At 43.5% G+C, this 15,257-nt stretch overlaps 5 protein-coding genes across 7 annotated transcripts; 1 reads left to right on the forward strand and 4 right to left on the reverse strand.

The window, feature by feature from the left end:
- Positions 1-6: 6 nt before the first annotated feature.
- On the forward strand, positions 7-1,740 carry LOC108152723 (DNA primase large subunit). Its single transcript, XM_017282260.2, has one exon. It carries the CDS (start codon positions 87-89, stop codon positions 1,698-1,700), a length of 1,614 nt encoding a protein of 537 aa, XP_017137749.1. The 5' UTR covers positions 7-86; the 3' UTR covers positions 1,701-1,740.
- Positions 1,720-3,264, reverse strand: LOC108152726 (vitellogenin-1). Its single transcript, XM_033386835.1, has 4 exons — positions 2,872-3,264; positions 2,551-2,810; positions 2,360-2,495; positions 1,720-2,299 (listed from the first exon to the last, which is right to left on the reverse strand). The coding sequence occupies exons 1-4, from the start codon at positions 3,071-3,073 to the stop codon at positions 1,737-1,739; spliced, it is 1,161 nt and encodes a 386-aa protein (XP_033242726.1). The 5' UTR covers positions 3,074-3,264; the 3' UTR covers positions 1,720-1,736.
- Positions 3,265-3,346: 82 nt separating this feature from the next.
- On the reverse strand, positions 3,347-4,810 carry LOC108152725 (DNA/RNA-binding protein KIN17). Its single transcript, XM_017282261.2, has 2 exons — positions 3,753-4,810; positions 3,347-3,683 (listed from the first exon to the last, which is right to left on the reverse strand). The coding sequence occupies exons 1-2, from the start codon at positions 4,734-4,736 to the stop codon at positions 3,483-3,485; spliced, it is 1,185 nt and encodes a 394-aa protein (XP_017137750.1). The 5' UTR covers positions 4,737-4,810; the 3' UTR covers positions 3,347-3,482.
- Positions 4,811-5,323: 513 nt separating this feature from the next.
- Positions 5,324-8,132, reverse strand: LOC108151623 (cysteine sulfinic acid decarboxylase). Its single transcript, XM_017280322.2, has 4 exons — positions 7,860-8,132; positions 7,260-7,447; positions 5,734-6,709; positions 5,324-5,670 (listed from the first exon to the last, which is right to left on the reverse strand). The coding sequence occupies exons 1-4, from the start codon at positions 8,025-8,027 to the stop codon at positions 5,482-5,484; spliced, it is 1,521 nt and encodes a 506-aa protein (XP_017135811.1). The 5' UTR covers positions 8,028-8,132; the 3' UTR covers positions 5,324-5,481.
- A 1,088-nt stretch (positions 8,133-9,220) lies between these two features.
- Positions 9,221-14,927, reverse strand: LOC108151626 (eukaryotic peptide chain release factor subunit 1). Of its 3 annotated transcripts, none has more exons than XM_017280325.2 (8): positions 14,841-14,927; positions 13,896-14,222; positions 12,991-13,166; positions 12,465-12,934; positions 12,224-12,379; positions 11,951-12,148; positions 11,735-11,882; positions 9,221-9,554 (listed from the first exon to the last, which is right to left on the reverse strand). In XM_017280325.2, the coding sequence occupies exons 2-8, from the start codon at positions 13,979-13,981 to the stop codon at positions 9,472-9,474; spliced, it is 1,317 nt and encodes a 438-aa protein (XP_017135814.1). In that variant the 5' UTR covers positions 13,982-14,222; positions 14,841-14,927; the 3' UTR covers positions 9,221-9,471. The 3 variants fall into 3 exon arrangements, with proteins under 3 accessions (XP_017135814.1, XP_033244024.1, XP_017135815.1); XM_033388133.1 differs by lacking the exon at positions 14,841-14,927 and adding an exon at positions 14,300-14,318; XM_017280326.2 differs by lacking the exon at positions 9,221-9,554 and adding an exon at positions 10,704-11,510.
- Positions 14,928-15,257: the final 330 nt, after the last annotated feature.

Genomic DNA, 15,257 nt, shown 5'->3' on the forward strand with positions numbered 1-15,257 from the left:
TATATTTTGCCGATAAGCGGTCACACTGAACAGATGTTTTGCATTTGCGCGCAAAAAAAGCGCATTAAAAATTGTTACTAGATAAAATGGAATTTCATTTGAAGAAACGAGCACGAAATGATGTCAAAGTCGAGGTGGTCAGCTTGGAGAGCAAGTACCCTCACAATGTCATGATGTACTACTATCCACCGACAGACGACATTCACATTGAGGAATTCGAGGAGCTTGCCCTCGAACGACTGCGTCTGCTGCGCGTCCTGGACCGCGCAGGAACGAAAGGACTACGATTGCTTTCTGAGGATTGGAAGGAATATGTGAGTTCAGAGCTAACACGCGAAGGTCTGCGCAGCTATCTTAGATTGTGTTCCCCCGGCGGAGTCAGTGCCCAGGGCAGCAAGCACGAGTCGGAAATTCAGACGCGTCGGCGCGACTACTTGTCGCACTTTATACTCCGATTGGCCTACTGTCGATCCGAGGACTTGTCACGCTGGTTTGTTGCCCGCGAGATGGAACTCTTTAGATACAAGTTTGCAGCGCTGAGCAGTGCCGAGGTGAAGCAGTTCCTCGAGGCGAATGATTTCAGTTTCCAACCTCTGAACGAGTCAGAAAAGGATGAGGTCAAGGACGGTCTTTACGAGAGCACAGCGGGCCAAAGTGTTTCCAAGATAGAGCTTCTCGACTTCTACAAGGTGCCATTCACTCAGGTGTTGGACTTAGTGCGCGGTCGCAGGTGCTATCTGAAGGATGGCTTTGCCTATGTAAACACCCACGATCTGGTCTCAGTTGTCGGCACAAAGCAACAGGATATAATGGAACTGGGCCTGCTGGCCTCCAAGGGCCTGATCGAGGAGGTCGAGGGAGACGAGCGCATCTCGCGAATGCTCAAGGCTTTGCACAACTCGTACACCGGCAAGGATTACACAGTGTGCCGCGATGCAGCTGTTGCGATCGAGTCCCTCAACCAGCTGTCCAAAACGTCAATGCCGCTGTGTATGCGCATGTGCCACGAACACATTCGTGCCCAGCATCACGTTAAGCACGGTGGCCGGATGCAGTACGGTCTCTTCCTTAAGGGTATTGGTGTAACGCTTGAGGATTCCATACGCTTCTGGCGCGAGGAGTTCACCAAGAAGATGGATGCAGATAAGTTCACGCGCAGCTACGAGTACAACATCCACCACAATTACGGCAAAAAGGGATCCATGGTTAACTACAGTCCGTACTCGTGCGCCAAAATCATTAAGGAAATGGCGGCACCGGGCGACTGCCACGGCTGTCCCTACAAGTCTGAGGATCAGGCCTCGCTTAAAACAAAACTGGCCTCATACGGCCTGTCGACCAGCCACATCGAAGAGGTGATGTTCTTTGTGTCCCGCGGTCACTATCAAATCGCCTGTGGCAAGTACTTCATGCTCACCCACAACTCGAACGTGGAGCCGACCATCAATCATCCGAACACCTACTTCGAAGAGAGCCAGATACTGATGGGAAACCGGCAGAAGCGCACCACAGGAGCCATGCCACAGAAGGCTAAGCTCAGACCAGACATCAAGGGCCATGCGGACAGGTCTATGCTCAACGGCGACGACGATGATGAGCTGTGGAAAATCGCGGAGACACAGGAACGGGCTTATCAGAGCCAAAAGGACATCTCGGAGGCGTTTAATGATGATCTAGATCTTACGGAAATTACATATTAATCGCTTAAAATAATAAAATTACGTATTTATAGGCTACTAATCGTGTTTAGTGTCTCTTGTCCGGCAAAGGTGGCAAATCTTTGATCTGGGATTTGCAGTCTTACTACTACTCCGACCATACGGGGGCCATCCATTCACATCTACGTAATAGATGCCTCTCGCTTTTCTGTCAATTATGTATCCCATCGAGGAAGGTGTGCCCGCGCCCGCCCTGCAGTCGCGTCGTCGGAGCTCATCCCAAGAAGTGCATTTGGTGCCCATAAAGTTCGTCTCCTGTTGGGGATATGCACTCTCTGCAAAGTACTCTACGGCGCGTGTATGAGAGCAGCCGATGGTCAGGCAACCGGGCTGTATGGGATGTGCTCCACCCGGATAGAAATCTACATCGCCCAGGGGCCCACGCTTCGCCAGAATACCAATGTTGGTATGGATGACGTCCACCAGCTGCGCATCTCCCCGGGTCAGTCCCGGCAGAATGTTTTCCTGCCGAAAACAGGGTTTCGCGGGGTCCAGACCTGTTATACGGGGTACCAGTCGGCCAGTAAGCCGCTTAAATGTGCGCCCAGCAGTACCCATAATGTGTGCCCCCAACGAATGTCCTACGGAAGCTCACGTATCATCTATAGACCCTTGGATTGCTTAGACTGCCGATCACTTACCGATCAAGTGGATATTTCGCAGGGGAGTGAGCTCTATCAAGTGCGTTAGACCAACAGCAATGTGTTCGCCAATAAGGTCCGTGTTTAGGGCCGACCAAGAGTACAGTGTGTCCACGTAATCGGCAGCGTCAACAATCTGAAATTGTTCTTGCTATTTAAGTGGACTTTACTCTGCAGGACTCTTTACACACAACAAAGTTCACATCGCGGCGACACATGAAGGCCCTCGAAATCATGGCGATAGCGGAGGATTCGTTGACAGTGTTTGTCCAGCCGGTCGCCAAGATGACCACCTTGCGACCCTTGCCAAACTTGGAGTGATTCCAGAGCTTCGCTGCATCCAGCAGTGGAACACTGTAGTTGTGGCAGGGCGTCATGTACTGAAAGTGCATTTTATTTATATCTGGAGTGATCTTCGGAGGTACTCTGCCCATAAACAGCGTGGAAGAGCCTGTGGAAACACAACTATTGGCATGCGATGGTGTTCTGACAATAGGATATTCTCTTCTTACACAGCATATCTATCGCATTGGCTGCCAGCTCGAGAGGAGCAGCCGTGAGGATATTCGCTTTCACTGTCACAATGTCGGTCAGGACTCTGGGCACTGTCTCCCACCAATTTGGTGTAGATCTTCCATCAGTTGCTGTCATCTCGGCGTGTATGGCATGACAATGCATTGAGATTTGCCAGAGGAGAAAACACTGAATCCGCATTTCACGAATATGTGCAACTGTCTACACCGAAGCGGAGCGAACGGAAGCTGTTTCTGCTTTGCGCTTAAGGCGCAAGTGAATCGAAATACTTTAGCGAGCATTGTTCTGTCTTCGCATTGTTCCTAATCTTACTTTTTTTTTGACTTAGCTTAATGTTTGCATAATCTACTATATTTTGCAAATGGCAATGGCACCAATTGCTTATTAATATTCGTGTTTAATTGACCTCAATTTTGGTTTAGCGTAGGAAATTTATCTAAAAAAAGTGAATCATTTCATTCTCTGCTTTGTGCGGTGGAGCATGTATATTTTCATAAATGTAATCTTAGCTTGTAATCTTTAAAAAACGGCACGATATCCTTCCTATAAATCTTATAAAATTATTTACATATAATCCTACTTTTTTATGCTATGTGTCATATAATTTGGATATATCTTCGTACTGTACATTATCGACTATTCGTCCCTTGAGCGGTCCGTGGAGTATCTCAATGCTTACGGAAAACTTACGCTCGTCAAGCTTTTTCAGCAGAGCCTCTGAGCCGCGATAGGCGCCATTAACAACCAACACTGTTTTGCCCATGGCTGGTATCACAGTCTCCAAGTGCGCCTGTAAGAAAAATAAAAAGAGTTAAGCTTAGACTTGTGGCGTATAATTGGGGTACATTATAATCCATACCTGATCCACTTTGAGCTTTTCGCCCGTATCAAGGAATTTGATTTTCGCCTGATATTTATCGACTAGTTCCTGCACAACCGCTTTTTGCTTGAAAAACTTGTCGCCCATGGACTTTGAGATGAATTTCACCACAATGTTCTTGTGCAGCCAATAATCCTTGCGGTTGGCGCGTTCTTTTTTCGCTTCCTCCTGTTGGATGATCTCATCCAGCGCTGATTTGGAATGGGAACCGCCTTTTTCCACCAACATCGACCTGGGCTTCTTGAAGACTTTTTCGTCAATCTCAGAGTTTGGTCGCTTTGCCAATAGCGCCGATTTGCCCAAGATAGATTCGGGCTGGAACTTTTTCTCTAATCGGATGTCCAATTTAAGCGGCTCGGCCTCTTCCCGTACAAGCTCGGTATACTTTTCCTGCCCACTGTCGTCGCCATCGTCCTTAGACTTTGCCTTTTTGATTTGTTTTTCAATAAAATCAGTCATTCGCTCCTCGTCGTCCTTTTCCATCTTTTCCTTGCGTTCGGCTTTTGCCTGGCGCTCCATAGCCTCGGGGCTGCGATCAATGTATGAGACAAACCATCCTTTTTCCGTCTCGTCCGCTACAACCTGGCCAGTCCTTCCCAGCCACTTGACATAATCGGAGAGTGTTAACCAGCGGGTTGCATTCATGTGGATGTGTTCCTTGTGAGCAATGTACTCCTGGTATATCTTGTTGGCATTGGTACGCTTCGTGCCGAACCGCCGGCGCAACAGCTCCAGGTAACCATCGGAGAACTCTTTCGAGAAGTTGTGTAGAAACTTTCCAGGCGAGTCTGCAAACAGCAAGAGTTGCCGCTGATGCGACTCGCTCATGGTGTGGCATTTGAAGCCGTTCTCGTCGCGGCACTGCTTTTCGCACATTTGGCAATACCATCGCAACTTCTGCAAGCCCTTCGCCTTCATTTTATTGGCGAGGTACTTGGGCGTACCAGCCTCAGCACGACCCATTTTTAAATTTTTGGTTTTTATAAAAAAGAAAACACAATTTATGAACACAATACACAACCAGTGTGACCGCAGATTTATTGTTCAAATAAACCGTCCGACCCTCAGAAATATACCAAAACATTTTAAATTTTAAAAATATACCGTAAATATAACTGAATTCAAGTTCTATTATACATATTCCTCGTTTTTGATATTCCGTGGAATATTACTAGCTATAAAGAACATATAGCCATACCCACATAATTTTATCCGATTAGTGAATCTATTTTCTCATTGACTGGCCTGGCCGAAAAGTATTAAAAATACCGTAAACGGTCACCCTGTACACAACACATCTGGATCTATTGATAAAATATACCGTCCCAGAAAAATACCGAAATTAGCAGTCTTATTTTTAAAATATACCGTAATATACCTTAATCGCAATTTCGAAGTAAAAATATACCGAAGAGTAACGGTCAACCCGGTGCCACTAGCCTAACAATACCTGAATCTCACCTGAACTGCGCTAACTTAAAGCTTCATAATTTTCGTCGAGTGTGTCCATGATCGGATCGATAAATGAATCAATAATCTTCAAGATTGGCTAGTTTTAAGGACTCCTTTTTATTGGATTGTTTATAAAATAAAGGTTAAGCTAAAAAGGTCAACCAAAATTTCCATTTTTTGACATGGTAACTACACGGTAACTACATATTTGGTACATATGAACTACATATTTATGGAGTATGGGCCACCCTATGACTTAAGCTACGATTTTCTCGCCCAGTCGTTCAATCTCGTCCAAGATAAAATCCAGCTCATTAATTTGAAGAACGGGAAAGCACGTGAAGACCATCCGGAAGAAGTTACCCAAATTGTGAGCTTTCAGCGGGGAATATCCTACCATCAACGTGCCGCTGTACGCCATCTGCTCCTTAATTTTGGGGGCTACCTTTCAGGTAATAAATACAAGAGTTGCATTGGGTTTAATAAAAAAAAATTGTTTTTTTCTTACTGTGTATAAACGAGTCCACCAATCAGTTGTCTCTTCGTTGGCTGGTACCCGCATGTCCTTGGGTATGTACCAGAAGCAGACATTGGAGTACTCATGCTTCTGGAGTACGAGTCTGAAACGATCGGGACGCTCACGAAGTTTGTCCTCCAATAATCTGCCCATGTCGATGGCGTGGTCAACCAAGTGTCCATACTGTCCGTAGCCACGAGCCTTGAGCATTAGCCAAAACTTGAAGGCATCTATCTTGCGGCCGCACTGCACACTCTTGTTGCCCGTATCGTAGGAGACGTCGTAGAACTTGTCCTGATGAAACAGATAGTGGGCCTCCACACTGTTGCAGTGTTCCAGCAAATTTCCCGACTCCCGCGTGAGGAACAACGAGCACTGGAGTGGAACTCCAACCGTCTTGTGGGGATTCCAGGCAAAGGAGTTCGCACGCTGGAGACCGGCTATCAAAGATCGATGCTTGTGGGATAAGAGCGCTGCGCCGCCAAGGCATGCATCGACGTGAAGCCACAGTCCGTGGCGCTCTGCCAGATCTGCAGCACCGTTGATATCATCGAATGCGCCCAGCACAGTGGTTCCGGCTGTACAGTTGACAAAGAAAGGCTGTGCCCCACGAGCCTTTGACTCGATTATCTTTGCCTCTAGGTCGTCCAAAAGCATTTGACCGCGTTCGTTGGTTCTCACAGCCACACAATTGTCACTGCCGATACCCAGCCAGTGGGAGGCCTTCACAAAACTGTAGTGGGACTCGTCGGAGGTAAACAGCACCAGAGGCCGCATTCCGAACATACCAGCGGTCTTCACCTCTGGAGCATACTTGTAGCGAGCCATCACGATGCCGTACATGTTAGACATGGATCCTCCAGGCCCAAAAATACCATCACCATGGTCATAGCCGGCCAACCTACAGACCGTAGCAATCAGCTCTGTTTCAATCAGACTAAACACAGGCGCCACTTCATAGGTGTATCTGCAGGTCGAATAAAGATAGTTATTGTAAATTTTGTTTACCAAGGAGCATAATATATAGAAAGGAAGCTGCGAATCGTTTAGACATTTAAATCGAAAGATGATTGCCAAAATGCGGTAGAAATATGAAAAAATACAAGGAGGTGCATTTTTAATGGTTATTGACCTAAATAAGCATAAGAAGAAAAAAATACATAAATACTCATCGAATAATCACGTCAATAAGAATGCATTACTCAAAAAAAACTATTAAAAGCTGCACCTTATATGGGCGTTGTTGGATCGGTCTTAAATTTCTCTTATTTCTTATATATACATATGTATATCATTACAATCAACTGCACCCACTTGCAAGTCTCCAACTTAATTTTTGGAATTTATGCAAAACATCGGCCGTCTGGCTGATGTGCATTGGTTGGACACTAATCAATTTGAAGCATTATCTCGTAATGCCTAGTAATCTGCGAGCTCTTAATTATTAATATAAAAAATGCAATCATAATTATTGCCACAGATAATATAGTACATTGTTAATGCTGCTGCAATCTTACGAGCTTCCATTCATGGCCTCTGTGATCAATGCTCCCGCCAATCCAAAGGGGTCAACCTGTCCGAACAGTTGATTGTGGAAGCGTCCATGCGAGGTCTTGACTGAATACTGGATCACCGACTGGCAAAGCTGCTCGATTTCTGCGAGAGTGGACGTCTCCGTCTCCCGGATTTTCAGATTAATCAATTCCTTGGAATGATAACATACAAACGTGTAAATGTAAATTAAATCCAGCTTTGCCTGCACATGTGTATACTATATATCGTATTTAAAATTAAATTTTAGGATACGGATTCGAAAAGATAAATATTTATGTAAAACACACTGCTCATACTCCGTCTATACCAGTCTAGGCTCGTGTAGTTATTCTGAGAACAACTACCTGCATTCGGCCTGCTTGAAAATCAGTGTGTTTGTATATCGCCTGATACCGGTTATACGAGTAGCTTATCGGAACTTATCAAGACCACTCAATTTGTTATATAATTGGCTAAATCACAATTAATTTCTTTCAAAAAGGCTTGGGGTCAAAAATTGAACTCTTTTTTTTTTGTTTTAATCGGACAGTCACCCCGCCGTTATCTCGAGACAACAGACTTACCTTCAAATCGTCTGGCTGCAAAAATGATACGATTTTCTGCTTATTCCATTTTTGGGGATCCACACAGAATGTGTCGTCCTTCTGCAGTAGCTTGAATACATTTTCCAGGATATTCCAATCATCCATAAGCCCTTCGCGAACTCGATTCACAGCCAATGCCTGATCCATATCACACAATATCGCCTAGTCACGACTTTGCCAGTAAAAAAGAACGCTGATTAATTTCAGATTTCTTGAACCTCTGTCGCCGCCGACGATTCAATTGGAAGTGCCCCAATGATGTGATTGCCAGTCGCAGTGCAGCTGATTGTGACTTTCCGAGTATGTATGTATATTCTCTTGATCAAATTCTCATTAAAGTTGTAAACTGAGCTACAACCACATACAAATGTAGTACGTACAAATATACGAGTGCGAGCAACGATTTACATATGTATATGGATAGAGTTGGCTCTACACGTCCATCATTTGTTTACCGCAGTGTCAGCAGTCGTGCTCATTGGGGTGGAGCCGATTTTGTTTTATCACAACATTAAGATAGATGGAAAGTTTCTAGATTTGTGCGGATTTGTGCGGATTTGTTAGACGAATATATAAGATGGACTCGTGCTTATATCATTTTGCCACAGCCAGTATCACATGGAAATATTAATTAGCATAGGAATTGGGTCAACATTCTACTACTTGCATGCATGGTACATATATTCTTAAACAATAGAAATCTTACAGACTTTCACTTCCAGTCTTTGAATGCGCGGTACTCTGGGGCAGGGTACCCAGGGTATATTCTCTTCCAAAAGCAGTTCTGAATAGCCGAAATGGCCATTTTACCTCTTGGTTTATCAAAAGATTCTTATCAATTTGATTATTTTCCATTTAAACCTTTCGGCATTTCTTCTTCTAGCTTTTGAAAGTAGAAGAGTTAAATAAAGAGTAATTCAATGAAGGGAAATTTAATGAGATCCCCAGCGGATAAGTTCTCAGAGCACATTAAATCGTACGAGTAGTACGTGAGTACTCACGAAATCGGCATTTGAATGCATATACCAAAATTTCCAGACAACTTTCTACGTATGTACATATCTGTATGCAAATAGTACTCGGTGCTTGGTAATATCGTAGAGTGGAACAGGGGGTAACGTGGAATAAATATTACTAATTTCTAAAGGTTAAACAGTGATCTGTCCAAAATCCTGATGTTTTCCGATGTTTCCTGCTCCTTTTCACATAGTTTAGAAGAGCCCATCCCTATTTCTTGCAAATTATTCAGGTAACACTGCCCTGTGAAATCCAAGTTAAGAAGTCTACGTAAAAAAGAATGATTGCCAATTAGGTTCCATTAAATCATTAGCGATGTTAAATCAGTTTTGTTCACGTAAAACGGTATCATTTTAATATTTGTTTTCTTCGATTTAACATAATATTATCTTGTAGGTATATGCATTAATTTAGATTTTACTTTTTCGCCAACAACGTAAAAATGGAAGAGGGGTTTGTGTGTGTTTTTGCGTATTATTAAAATATTCTATTTAATTTCCTGGTCTATGTGGCTGCGCAGTTTCAGTTTACGTTTGATGGTAGGTATAGCTTTGTGTATTAACAGAAACATTTTCTAGTAATCATCTAGGTCAAAGCCATCATTGTCCAATTCATCAAGCTGCATACTCTGGAAATCCACCTTGTAGCGCAAGATACCTGTGAAAGTAAAATAACGAACTTATTATTATCAAAGCACAGAAAATAATAAAGAACCATATATTGAATGCAGAAATTAAATTTAAGAACAAAAAGACTAGCTTCGTGTGTTTAATTATTAGGATACTCTTGAAAATGGATATAAACGGATGACCAAATAAAAATGAGCAGATAAAACTGATAAATACAGAAAAGTATTATTTTTTGCATCTCAAAATTATATATTAAAATGAATGGTTACGTTGCGAGGGCCGCGACTGTACTTTATACCCGATACTCAATCAGTATATATGGGAGGTTATGGTTTATGTATTTATACAATATATTTCATACATGTGTCGTTTGGTATCGCTGTTTTAGTCGAAAGAAAAATTTCATAAAATTTGTTTAAGCCGTTTGGAAGATTTGTATATATTATATTTTATCGTTTCCATTTTTCTGTCTCTTTTTTTTTCTATTCTGACATTAACACCAGCCGTTTTATCTCCCTCCATTCCACTAGACCGCGTACACTTCACGAGGAAGAGAGAGAGAGAAAATGAGTAAGCGCGTGGAAGCCTTCCTTCTGGCTATAATAAAGATCCGATTTGATGCAGATTCGACAGTTTTTTGGTTTTCTCTTATCTTCAAAATTGTGGATGTGACAGATTTTCCTGCTTGCGGAAAGTAAGTTTAACTCTTCTAAGCATTCTTTGTGGCTGGAGGAGGAGTCTGGCCGGAGTCTGGATACAAATTTTGGTTGCTCTAGCTGAAACAAGACGGACGGACAGACAGACATAGCTTTATAGACTCGGCGCTATTGATGAATATATGTATATAATTGATGAGGTCGGAAACGCTGCCTTGTGGGTGTTACACACATCCACTTTTACCACAAAAAAGAATATACTTAGTTTACCCTATACTCCTCTAGTACCGGTTATAAACAGACTAGCTTCCTCCGTTAAAGATTATGATACAAAACAAATGACCAAATAAAACATGTACAGATAAAACTGATAAATATACGATTTTTTGCATCTCAAAATTATAAATGGAAAACCCTCGAGTGCTCAAGTGGGCAAAAAACAAAAATATAACACACACTCGTGGAACTAAACACCAGGGTCTCACCTCTATGGACATGATTAGTCAGTAACTAGTTATAAATTAAGGAGGCTACAGAAGGAGTACAGGAGTACTGGAGTAGCACTGCCATCATGTTCTGATAGGTATATTTATTTAATCGTTTTTATGTGTGGTGTTTTATTTTTATTACAATTCTTTGTTTTTAATTTGTTTTGTGTACTTTCTTATAACTCTCTCTCGGTTTAAGGTATTCGAATAGGGGGAAAATGCAGATACATTCGGGAACTCTTTGCCAGCTAAATGGTGACGCGCTCGCCGTTTATCATATGATTTCATTTAGCTTCTTTTTTTTAATGGAATGGAATCAAAGTCAATCCGAAAACAGGGAATAATCGATTGGTATGTGTGAAAACGATGCCGTTCCATCGTTTCAGTTAATTTACGACTTATATATGTTGTGTTCTTAAAAGTATTCACGAACTAATTAAAAAATTTGGTAAATCGTAGATATATGTGGGTGCGCATCTATATGCACCCTGACCTGATCCGACAGTGAAATGCAATCCACCTCCGAGTGATGCAGGACCCTCCCTACTCTGGTGATAAATATTGTATAGAACGGCTACGCTGAACATAGATTAAAACTATGTGGCAAGTAAATTGGTTCCTAATCAATTTGAACGTTTTGCTTTACGAGATTTCCCCAAAAAAGTATATGGTTATTTGTTTTATGTAACGCATAATCGAGAACTCGAGACCCGCAATTCGCAACTCGCAAATTGCGAATCTGTTCACAGCACACTGGCGTCTAGTAATCATCGAGATCGACGTCCTCCAGCGGCTCGTCAGCCTGCAGGGATTGAAAATCTACTTTGTAGCGCAAAATACCTATTTACATTTACATTTACAAATATTTAATATCAAAGCCAGGAGTACCATTCGTGTGTTGCATTCGTGTCAAAGCAGCATGAGGGAAGAGGAATGGAAAAACAGTTTCAACTTTTGGAATTGATTAGCTTACAATCGAAATCGAACTACAACTAAAGCTAGCTCCAGTCCAGTGTGACGGCTAACGATAGTCTAGTCTGGAACTGTATTTGTCTGGGACTTACCGCCAATGCCACCGAAGCCACGCACAAACTGACTTCCCTCCTGCGATTTATCTGTAATGATCTCCAGCGTGGCGCCAAACATTTTGTAGTTGTTTGCCAGCCATTCCAGCAACGGTTGAGACTCGATAAGCTCCATCTCCACGCCGCTCTGTTGGTAGAAACATGTGTGGGACGTGAGGCGAAAACCAAACGATCAAAGCTAGGGATGCAGCATACCTCTTTGTCAGTGAAGTGCGACTTGTCCTTTTCCTGCTCAGGCGTCAAATGTAATACTGTCGTTGACGTCGAGTTGGCATGATTCTTAAGAACGTAGCGTTGAATGTCGAGGTTCTCCCAGCAGATCAAAGTCTCCACTGATCCCAGTTCCAGTGCGCGCAAAGTGTCCTCCACTCCGAAGCAGTATTTCCCAGTGTCCTATATCGCATAAGGAAACGTGTCGTTACACAGAAAATTTGGGAACTTGCAAAGTAGGATGCAAAATCCACATACCTGAGAAATTTCATCAAAGTATCGTCCAATGAGTTTCTTTTCCTGTATGAATTTCACATTCTGCAATGACTCGGCGGCCAATTCGATGGCCTGATTGAAGCCGTTCTCGCCGCCATAAGAAACGTCCACCAGCTTGATGACTTTTGATTGTAAACGCTGCAATTGGATAAAAGAAAACCGTGTTAGCGGGGGCAGACGCAGACGCAGACGCGGAGGACAGAGGCTCTAGGGCGCCACTTACGGGATCAAACATATCGGACTGGCTGAGCTCGGTCTTGAAGTCCGCGCTACCGGCCAGAATAAGGCCGGCAATGTTGGGCTTGTCATTGGTAATGAACAGTTGGGTGGCCACTTCTGCCACCTTGCGCACATAGTTGTGGCGCTTCTCCATGCGCAGACGGGCGAAACGGAGGGCGGACTGACCACCGCGTCCGTGCTTCTTCGGCAGATCGACGGTGAATTTGTGCAGTACCTCGCGGGTGTTGCCCTGCAGGGTACCGAACAGCGCACCATTACCATCCATCACAATGAAGCCGAATTTGTTATCATCGGCCAGCAGGGCAGTGAGGGCCTCCGTGTGGAACTTGTTGTCGCACAGATACAGCGAGGTGTTGATGGGCTTGAATGGCTCGAAGTCTATGTTCACTTTCTTCTCCTTGCCCTCCTCTGTGACAATGGTGCCGCAGTAGATGACCAAACCATTTGGAGGCACTGAAATCGAATAAAAATTATTTATCTCTGATCATTTTCTCAATAGAAAAACTCACCTTTGGTGTATAACTTAAGTCTGTGCTGGACCGACGTAATGGCACCGAGGACGGACAAGCGGTTCACGCGCGACTTGATGTTCGATGCCGTTCCAAATTCATCGGCCAACATTTTGCTAACGCGCGAGATTTGATCCTTTGGCGGAATAATCAGAGAAATCATGCTGGTGCCATTTCTGAAATCAAAGGAGAGAAAGTGAGTGGGAATCGGAATTGAAATCGCAGGGAGGCGCCACTCTGAGTGAGATATATGTATGTACATACATACATATGTACATATGTACACGCAGTAGTAAAACCAAGTTCTTTGAATAGTTGACCTTGTTACCCACTGTCGGAGAGAATCGGGGACCCCAATCGAATGAAGGACCCCAGAGAGTGAGAGAGAGGGATACTCAAATAGAGACAGAGAGAGAGAGAGGGAGAGAGCACACTCACTCTGATAGGCAGAAGAGAGCCACGAGGCGGATTGCTCACGGCTCCACCTCGGCGGGGCACAGCGGTAAGGTCTAGTTTGAACCGATAAAAACCCGACAAAAAACGTGTTGCTCGGTAGGGAACGCGAACGGGGAAAGGCCAAAATGCCTCCAAACGGGTGGTGTGGTTGCTTGAAAGGAATGGGGCTCAAAGCCTCGCAAACAATATGCTCTCAGAGAGTCACTCTACTCAAAAAGTGAAGGTGGTGGTTGTACATCAACCCACCCACCACCACTCGCACCACTTGGGGCTCCCCCAAAACGGTTGCAAGGTCTGACGACAGCGCGCAGTATCTCCGCTCCCGCTCCCGCCCCACACACACGCCTGCCCCGTTGCAGCATGGTGTGTGTACCCCACAAAAGGAAAGCTGAGAAAAATATGCACACAATGGAGGAGCCATGGTGTCATGGATGGAGGAGAGTACTCACCCGCGTGCCATTTCCAGACTCTTGATGAGTTTCTTTATTTTCCATATTTCGACATTGCGATCAGCAGACGTTTCTTCGCCAGACATATTGCTTGTGAATTGTTATCTCCTGTTCCCCTTCGAAGTCGTTGCCAATAGAATTACGAGTGATTTTTTGTGGTTGCTGTGCGACGGTGGCTCGTGGCTGGTGGCTGTGGGGGGAGGGTTAAGCAGCCTGTTCCTTCCTCGATTCTTCTGCGCCGCTAGTTTTTATCTTCACCGTTCCCTGTGTGGTCGTTGTATTGACATTCACGTTCTTCCTTTCAACGTGGCTGCCGCGATGTATACCCTGTAAACGGTTATATACACAAATTACACACATATTTAAATATTCACATGAGCACACAAACATACACCCACACATACAATTGTAAATAATGTAAGAAAGCAGGGGGAGAGAAAAAGCACATGAAATTGAGCGCATTCGTTGTCACAGACTCACGAAACGAGCGAAATAATTACGAATACAATGAATTTTTTGTTCCAATTTTTGGAAATGTAGCATCAGTAAATACACATTCAAAAAGGAGAGAGGACAGGCACAAATTTAGGATGACAACTTTTCCTGTGAACAAAAGACTGAATTCAGTCGCGAGTTGAACACAATTCGAGTATATTTTTTCACTCCACTTAAGCTTTCAGGAGAATTAGCGCCCATACGCAAAATTTAGCAGTGCGACGGGGAGAGAAAGAGAGCGCGAGAGAGAGTGGCAGAGAGAGGCTGAGGCTGCTCTGCTCCAAAGGTGACGTTGACACAATCGCGTGCAAATGATTTTTGTCCTCGAATTGCCTCTCTGATGATTGAAAACTTGATGAAATCTCTATTCGATTTTCGTAGGTATAGTCTCTGCGCACTATCCACATAATCCACTTATAAATATAATTAATTTCATAATTTTCCACATACAACGTGCACACAAAAAAAAACCACTCGGATCTGGATCAGTGTGACCAAAAGAAACGTAAAAAAACGCTACAGCGGAACATCCTAACGCGCTAGAACCAGAAATAAATTAATATGTTACGCCGCAATTTCGCAAATATATTAGGTCTAGTACAAAGAAAACATGATTTTTATTTGAAAAAAATTTGAGGAATTTATTTGAATTTATAAAATACGAAAAAACAACAAATATCGCGTATCGCTTTTCAAATATACTACTCCATAAGAAAATACAATGGTGTACAACTCGGACTGGAAATAAATGAAAAATTGATACATGCATACATACCAAACTTTTTAATGCAGTGTAATACAAGTCGCATACAAATATGTGTAAGCAGTCCTAAACTGAACGTTATTTTTTGGAGAATGAATATTCAA

Source organism: Drosophila miranda, chromosome XR (assembly GCF_003369915.1).
Source record: "Drosophila miranda strain MSH22 chromosome XR, D.miranda_PacBio2.1, whole genome shotgun sequence".
Lineage (NCBI taxonomy): Eukaryota > Metazoa > Arthropoda > Insecta > Diptera > Drosophilidae > Drosophila > Drosophila miranda.

Bases quoted from the DNA above. Each gene is read 5' to 3' on its own strand.
- LOC108152723 (XM_017282260.2), top strand. From the start codon at position 87: ATGGAATTTCATTTGAAGAAACGAGCACGAAATGATGTCAAAGTCGAG.
- LOC108152726 (XM_033386835.1), bottom strand. From the start codon at position 3,073: ATGCGGATTCAGTGTTTTCTCCTCTGGCAAATCTCAATGCATTGTCAT. The intron at 2,811-2,871 runs GTAAGAAGAGAA...GTGTTTCCACAG, and splicing joins CAATGCGATAGATATGCTGT to GCTCTTCCACGCTGTTTATG. The intron at 2,300-2,359 runs GTAAGTGATCGG...GAGCTTCCGTAG, and splicing joins GCGAAATATCCACTTGATCG to GACATTCGTTGGGGGCACAC.
- LOC108152725 (XM_017282261.2), bottom strand. From the start codon at position 4,736: ATGGGTCGTGCTGAGGCTGGTACGCCCAAGTACCTCGCCAATAAAATG. The intron at 3,684-3,752 runs GTATGGATTATA...TTTTTCTTACAG, and splicing joins AAAAGCTCAAAGTGGATCAG to GCGCACTTGGAGACTGTGAT.
- LOC108151623 (XM_017280322.2), bottom strand. From the start codon at position 8,027: ATGGATCAGGCATTGGCTGTGAATCGAGTTCGCGAAGGGCTTATGGAT. The intron at 7,448-7,859 runs GTAAGTCTGTTG...TATCATTCCAAG, and splicing joins TGCAGCCAGACGATTTGAAG to GAATTGATTAATCTGAAAAT. The intron at 6,710-7,259 runs GTAAGATTGCAG...TTCGACCTGCAG, and splicing joins GAGGCCATGAATGGAAGCTC to ATACACCTATGAAGTGGCGC.
- LOC108151626 (XM_017280325.2), bottom strand. From the start codon at position 13,981: ATGTCTGGCGAAGAAACGTCTGCTGATCGCAATGTCGAAATATGGAAA. The intron at 12,380-12,464 runs GTAAGTGGCGCC...ATCCAATTGCAG, and splicing joins AGTCCGATATGTTTGATCCC to CGTTTACAATCAAAAGTCAT. The intron at 11,883-11,950 runs GTATGCTGCATC...TTCTACCAACAG, and splicing joins CGCACTTCACTGACAAAGAG to AGCGGCGTGGAGATGGAGCT.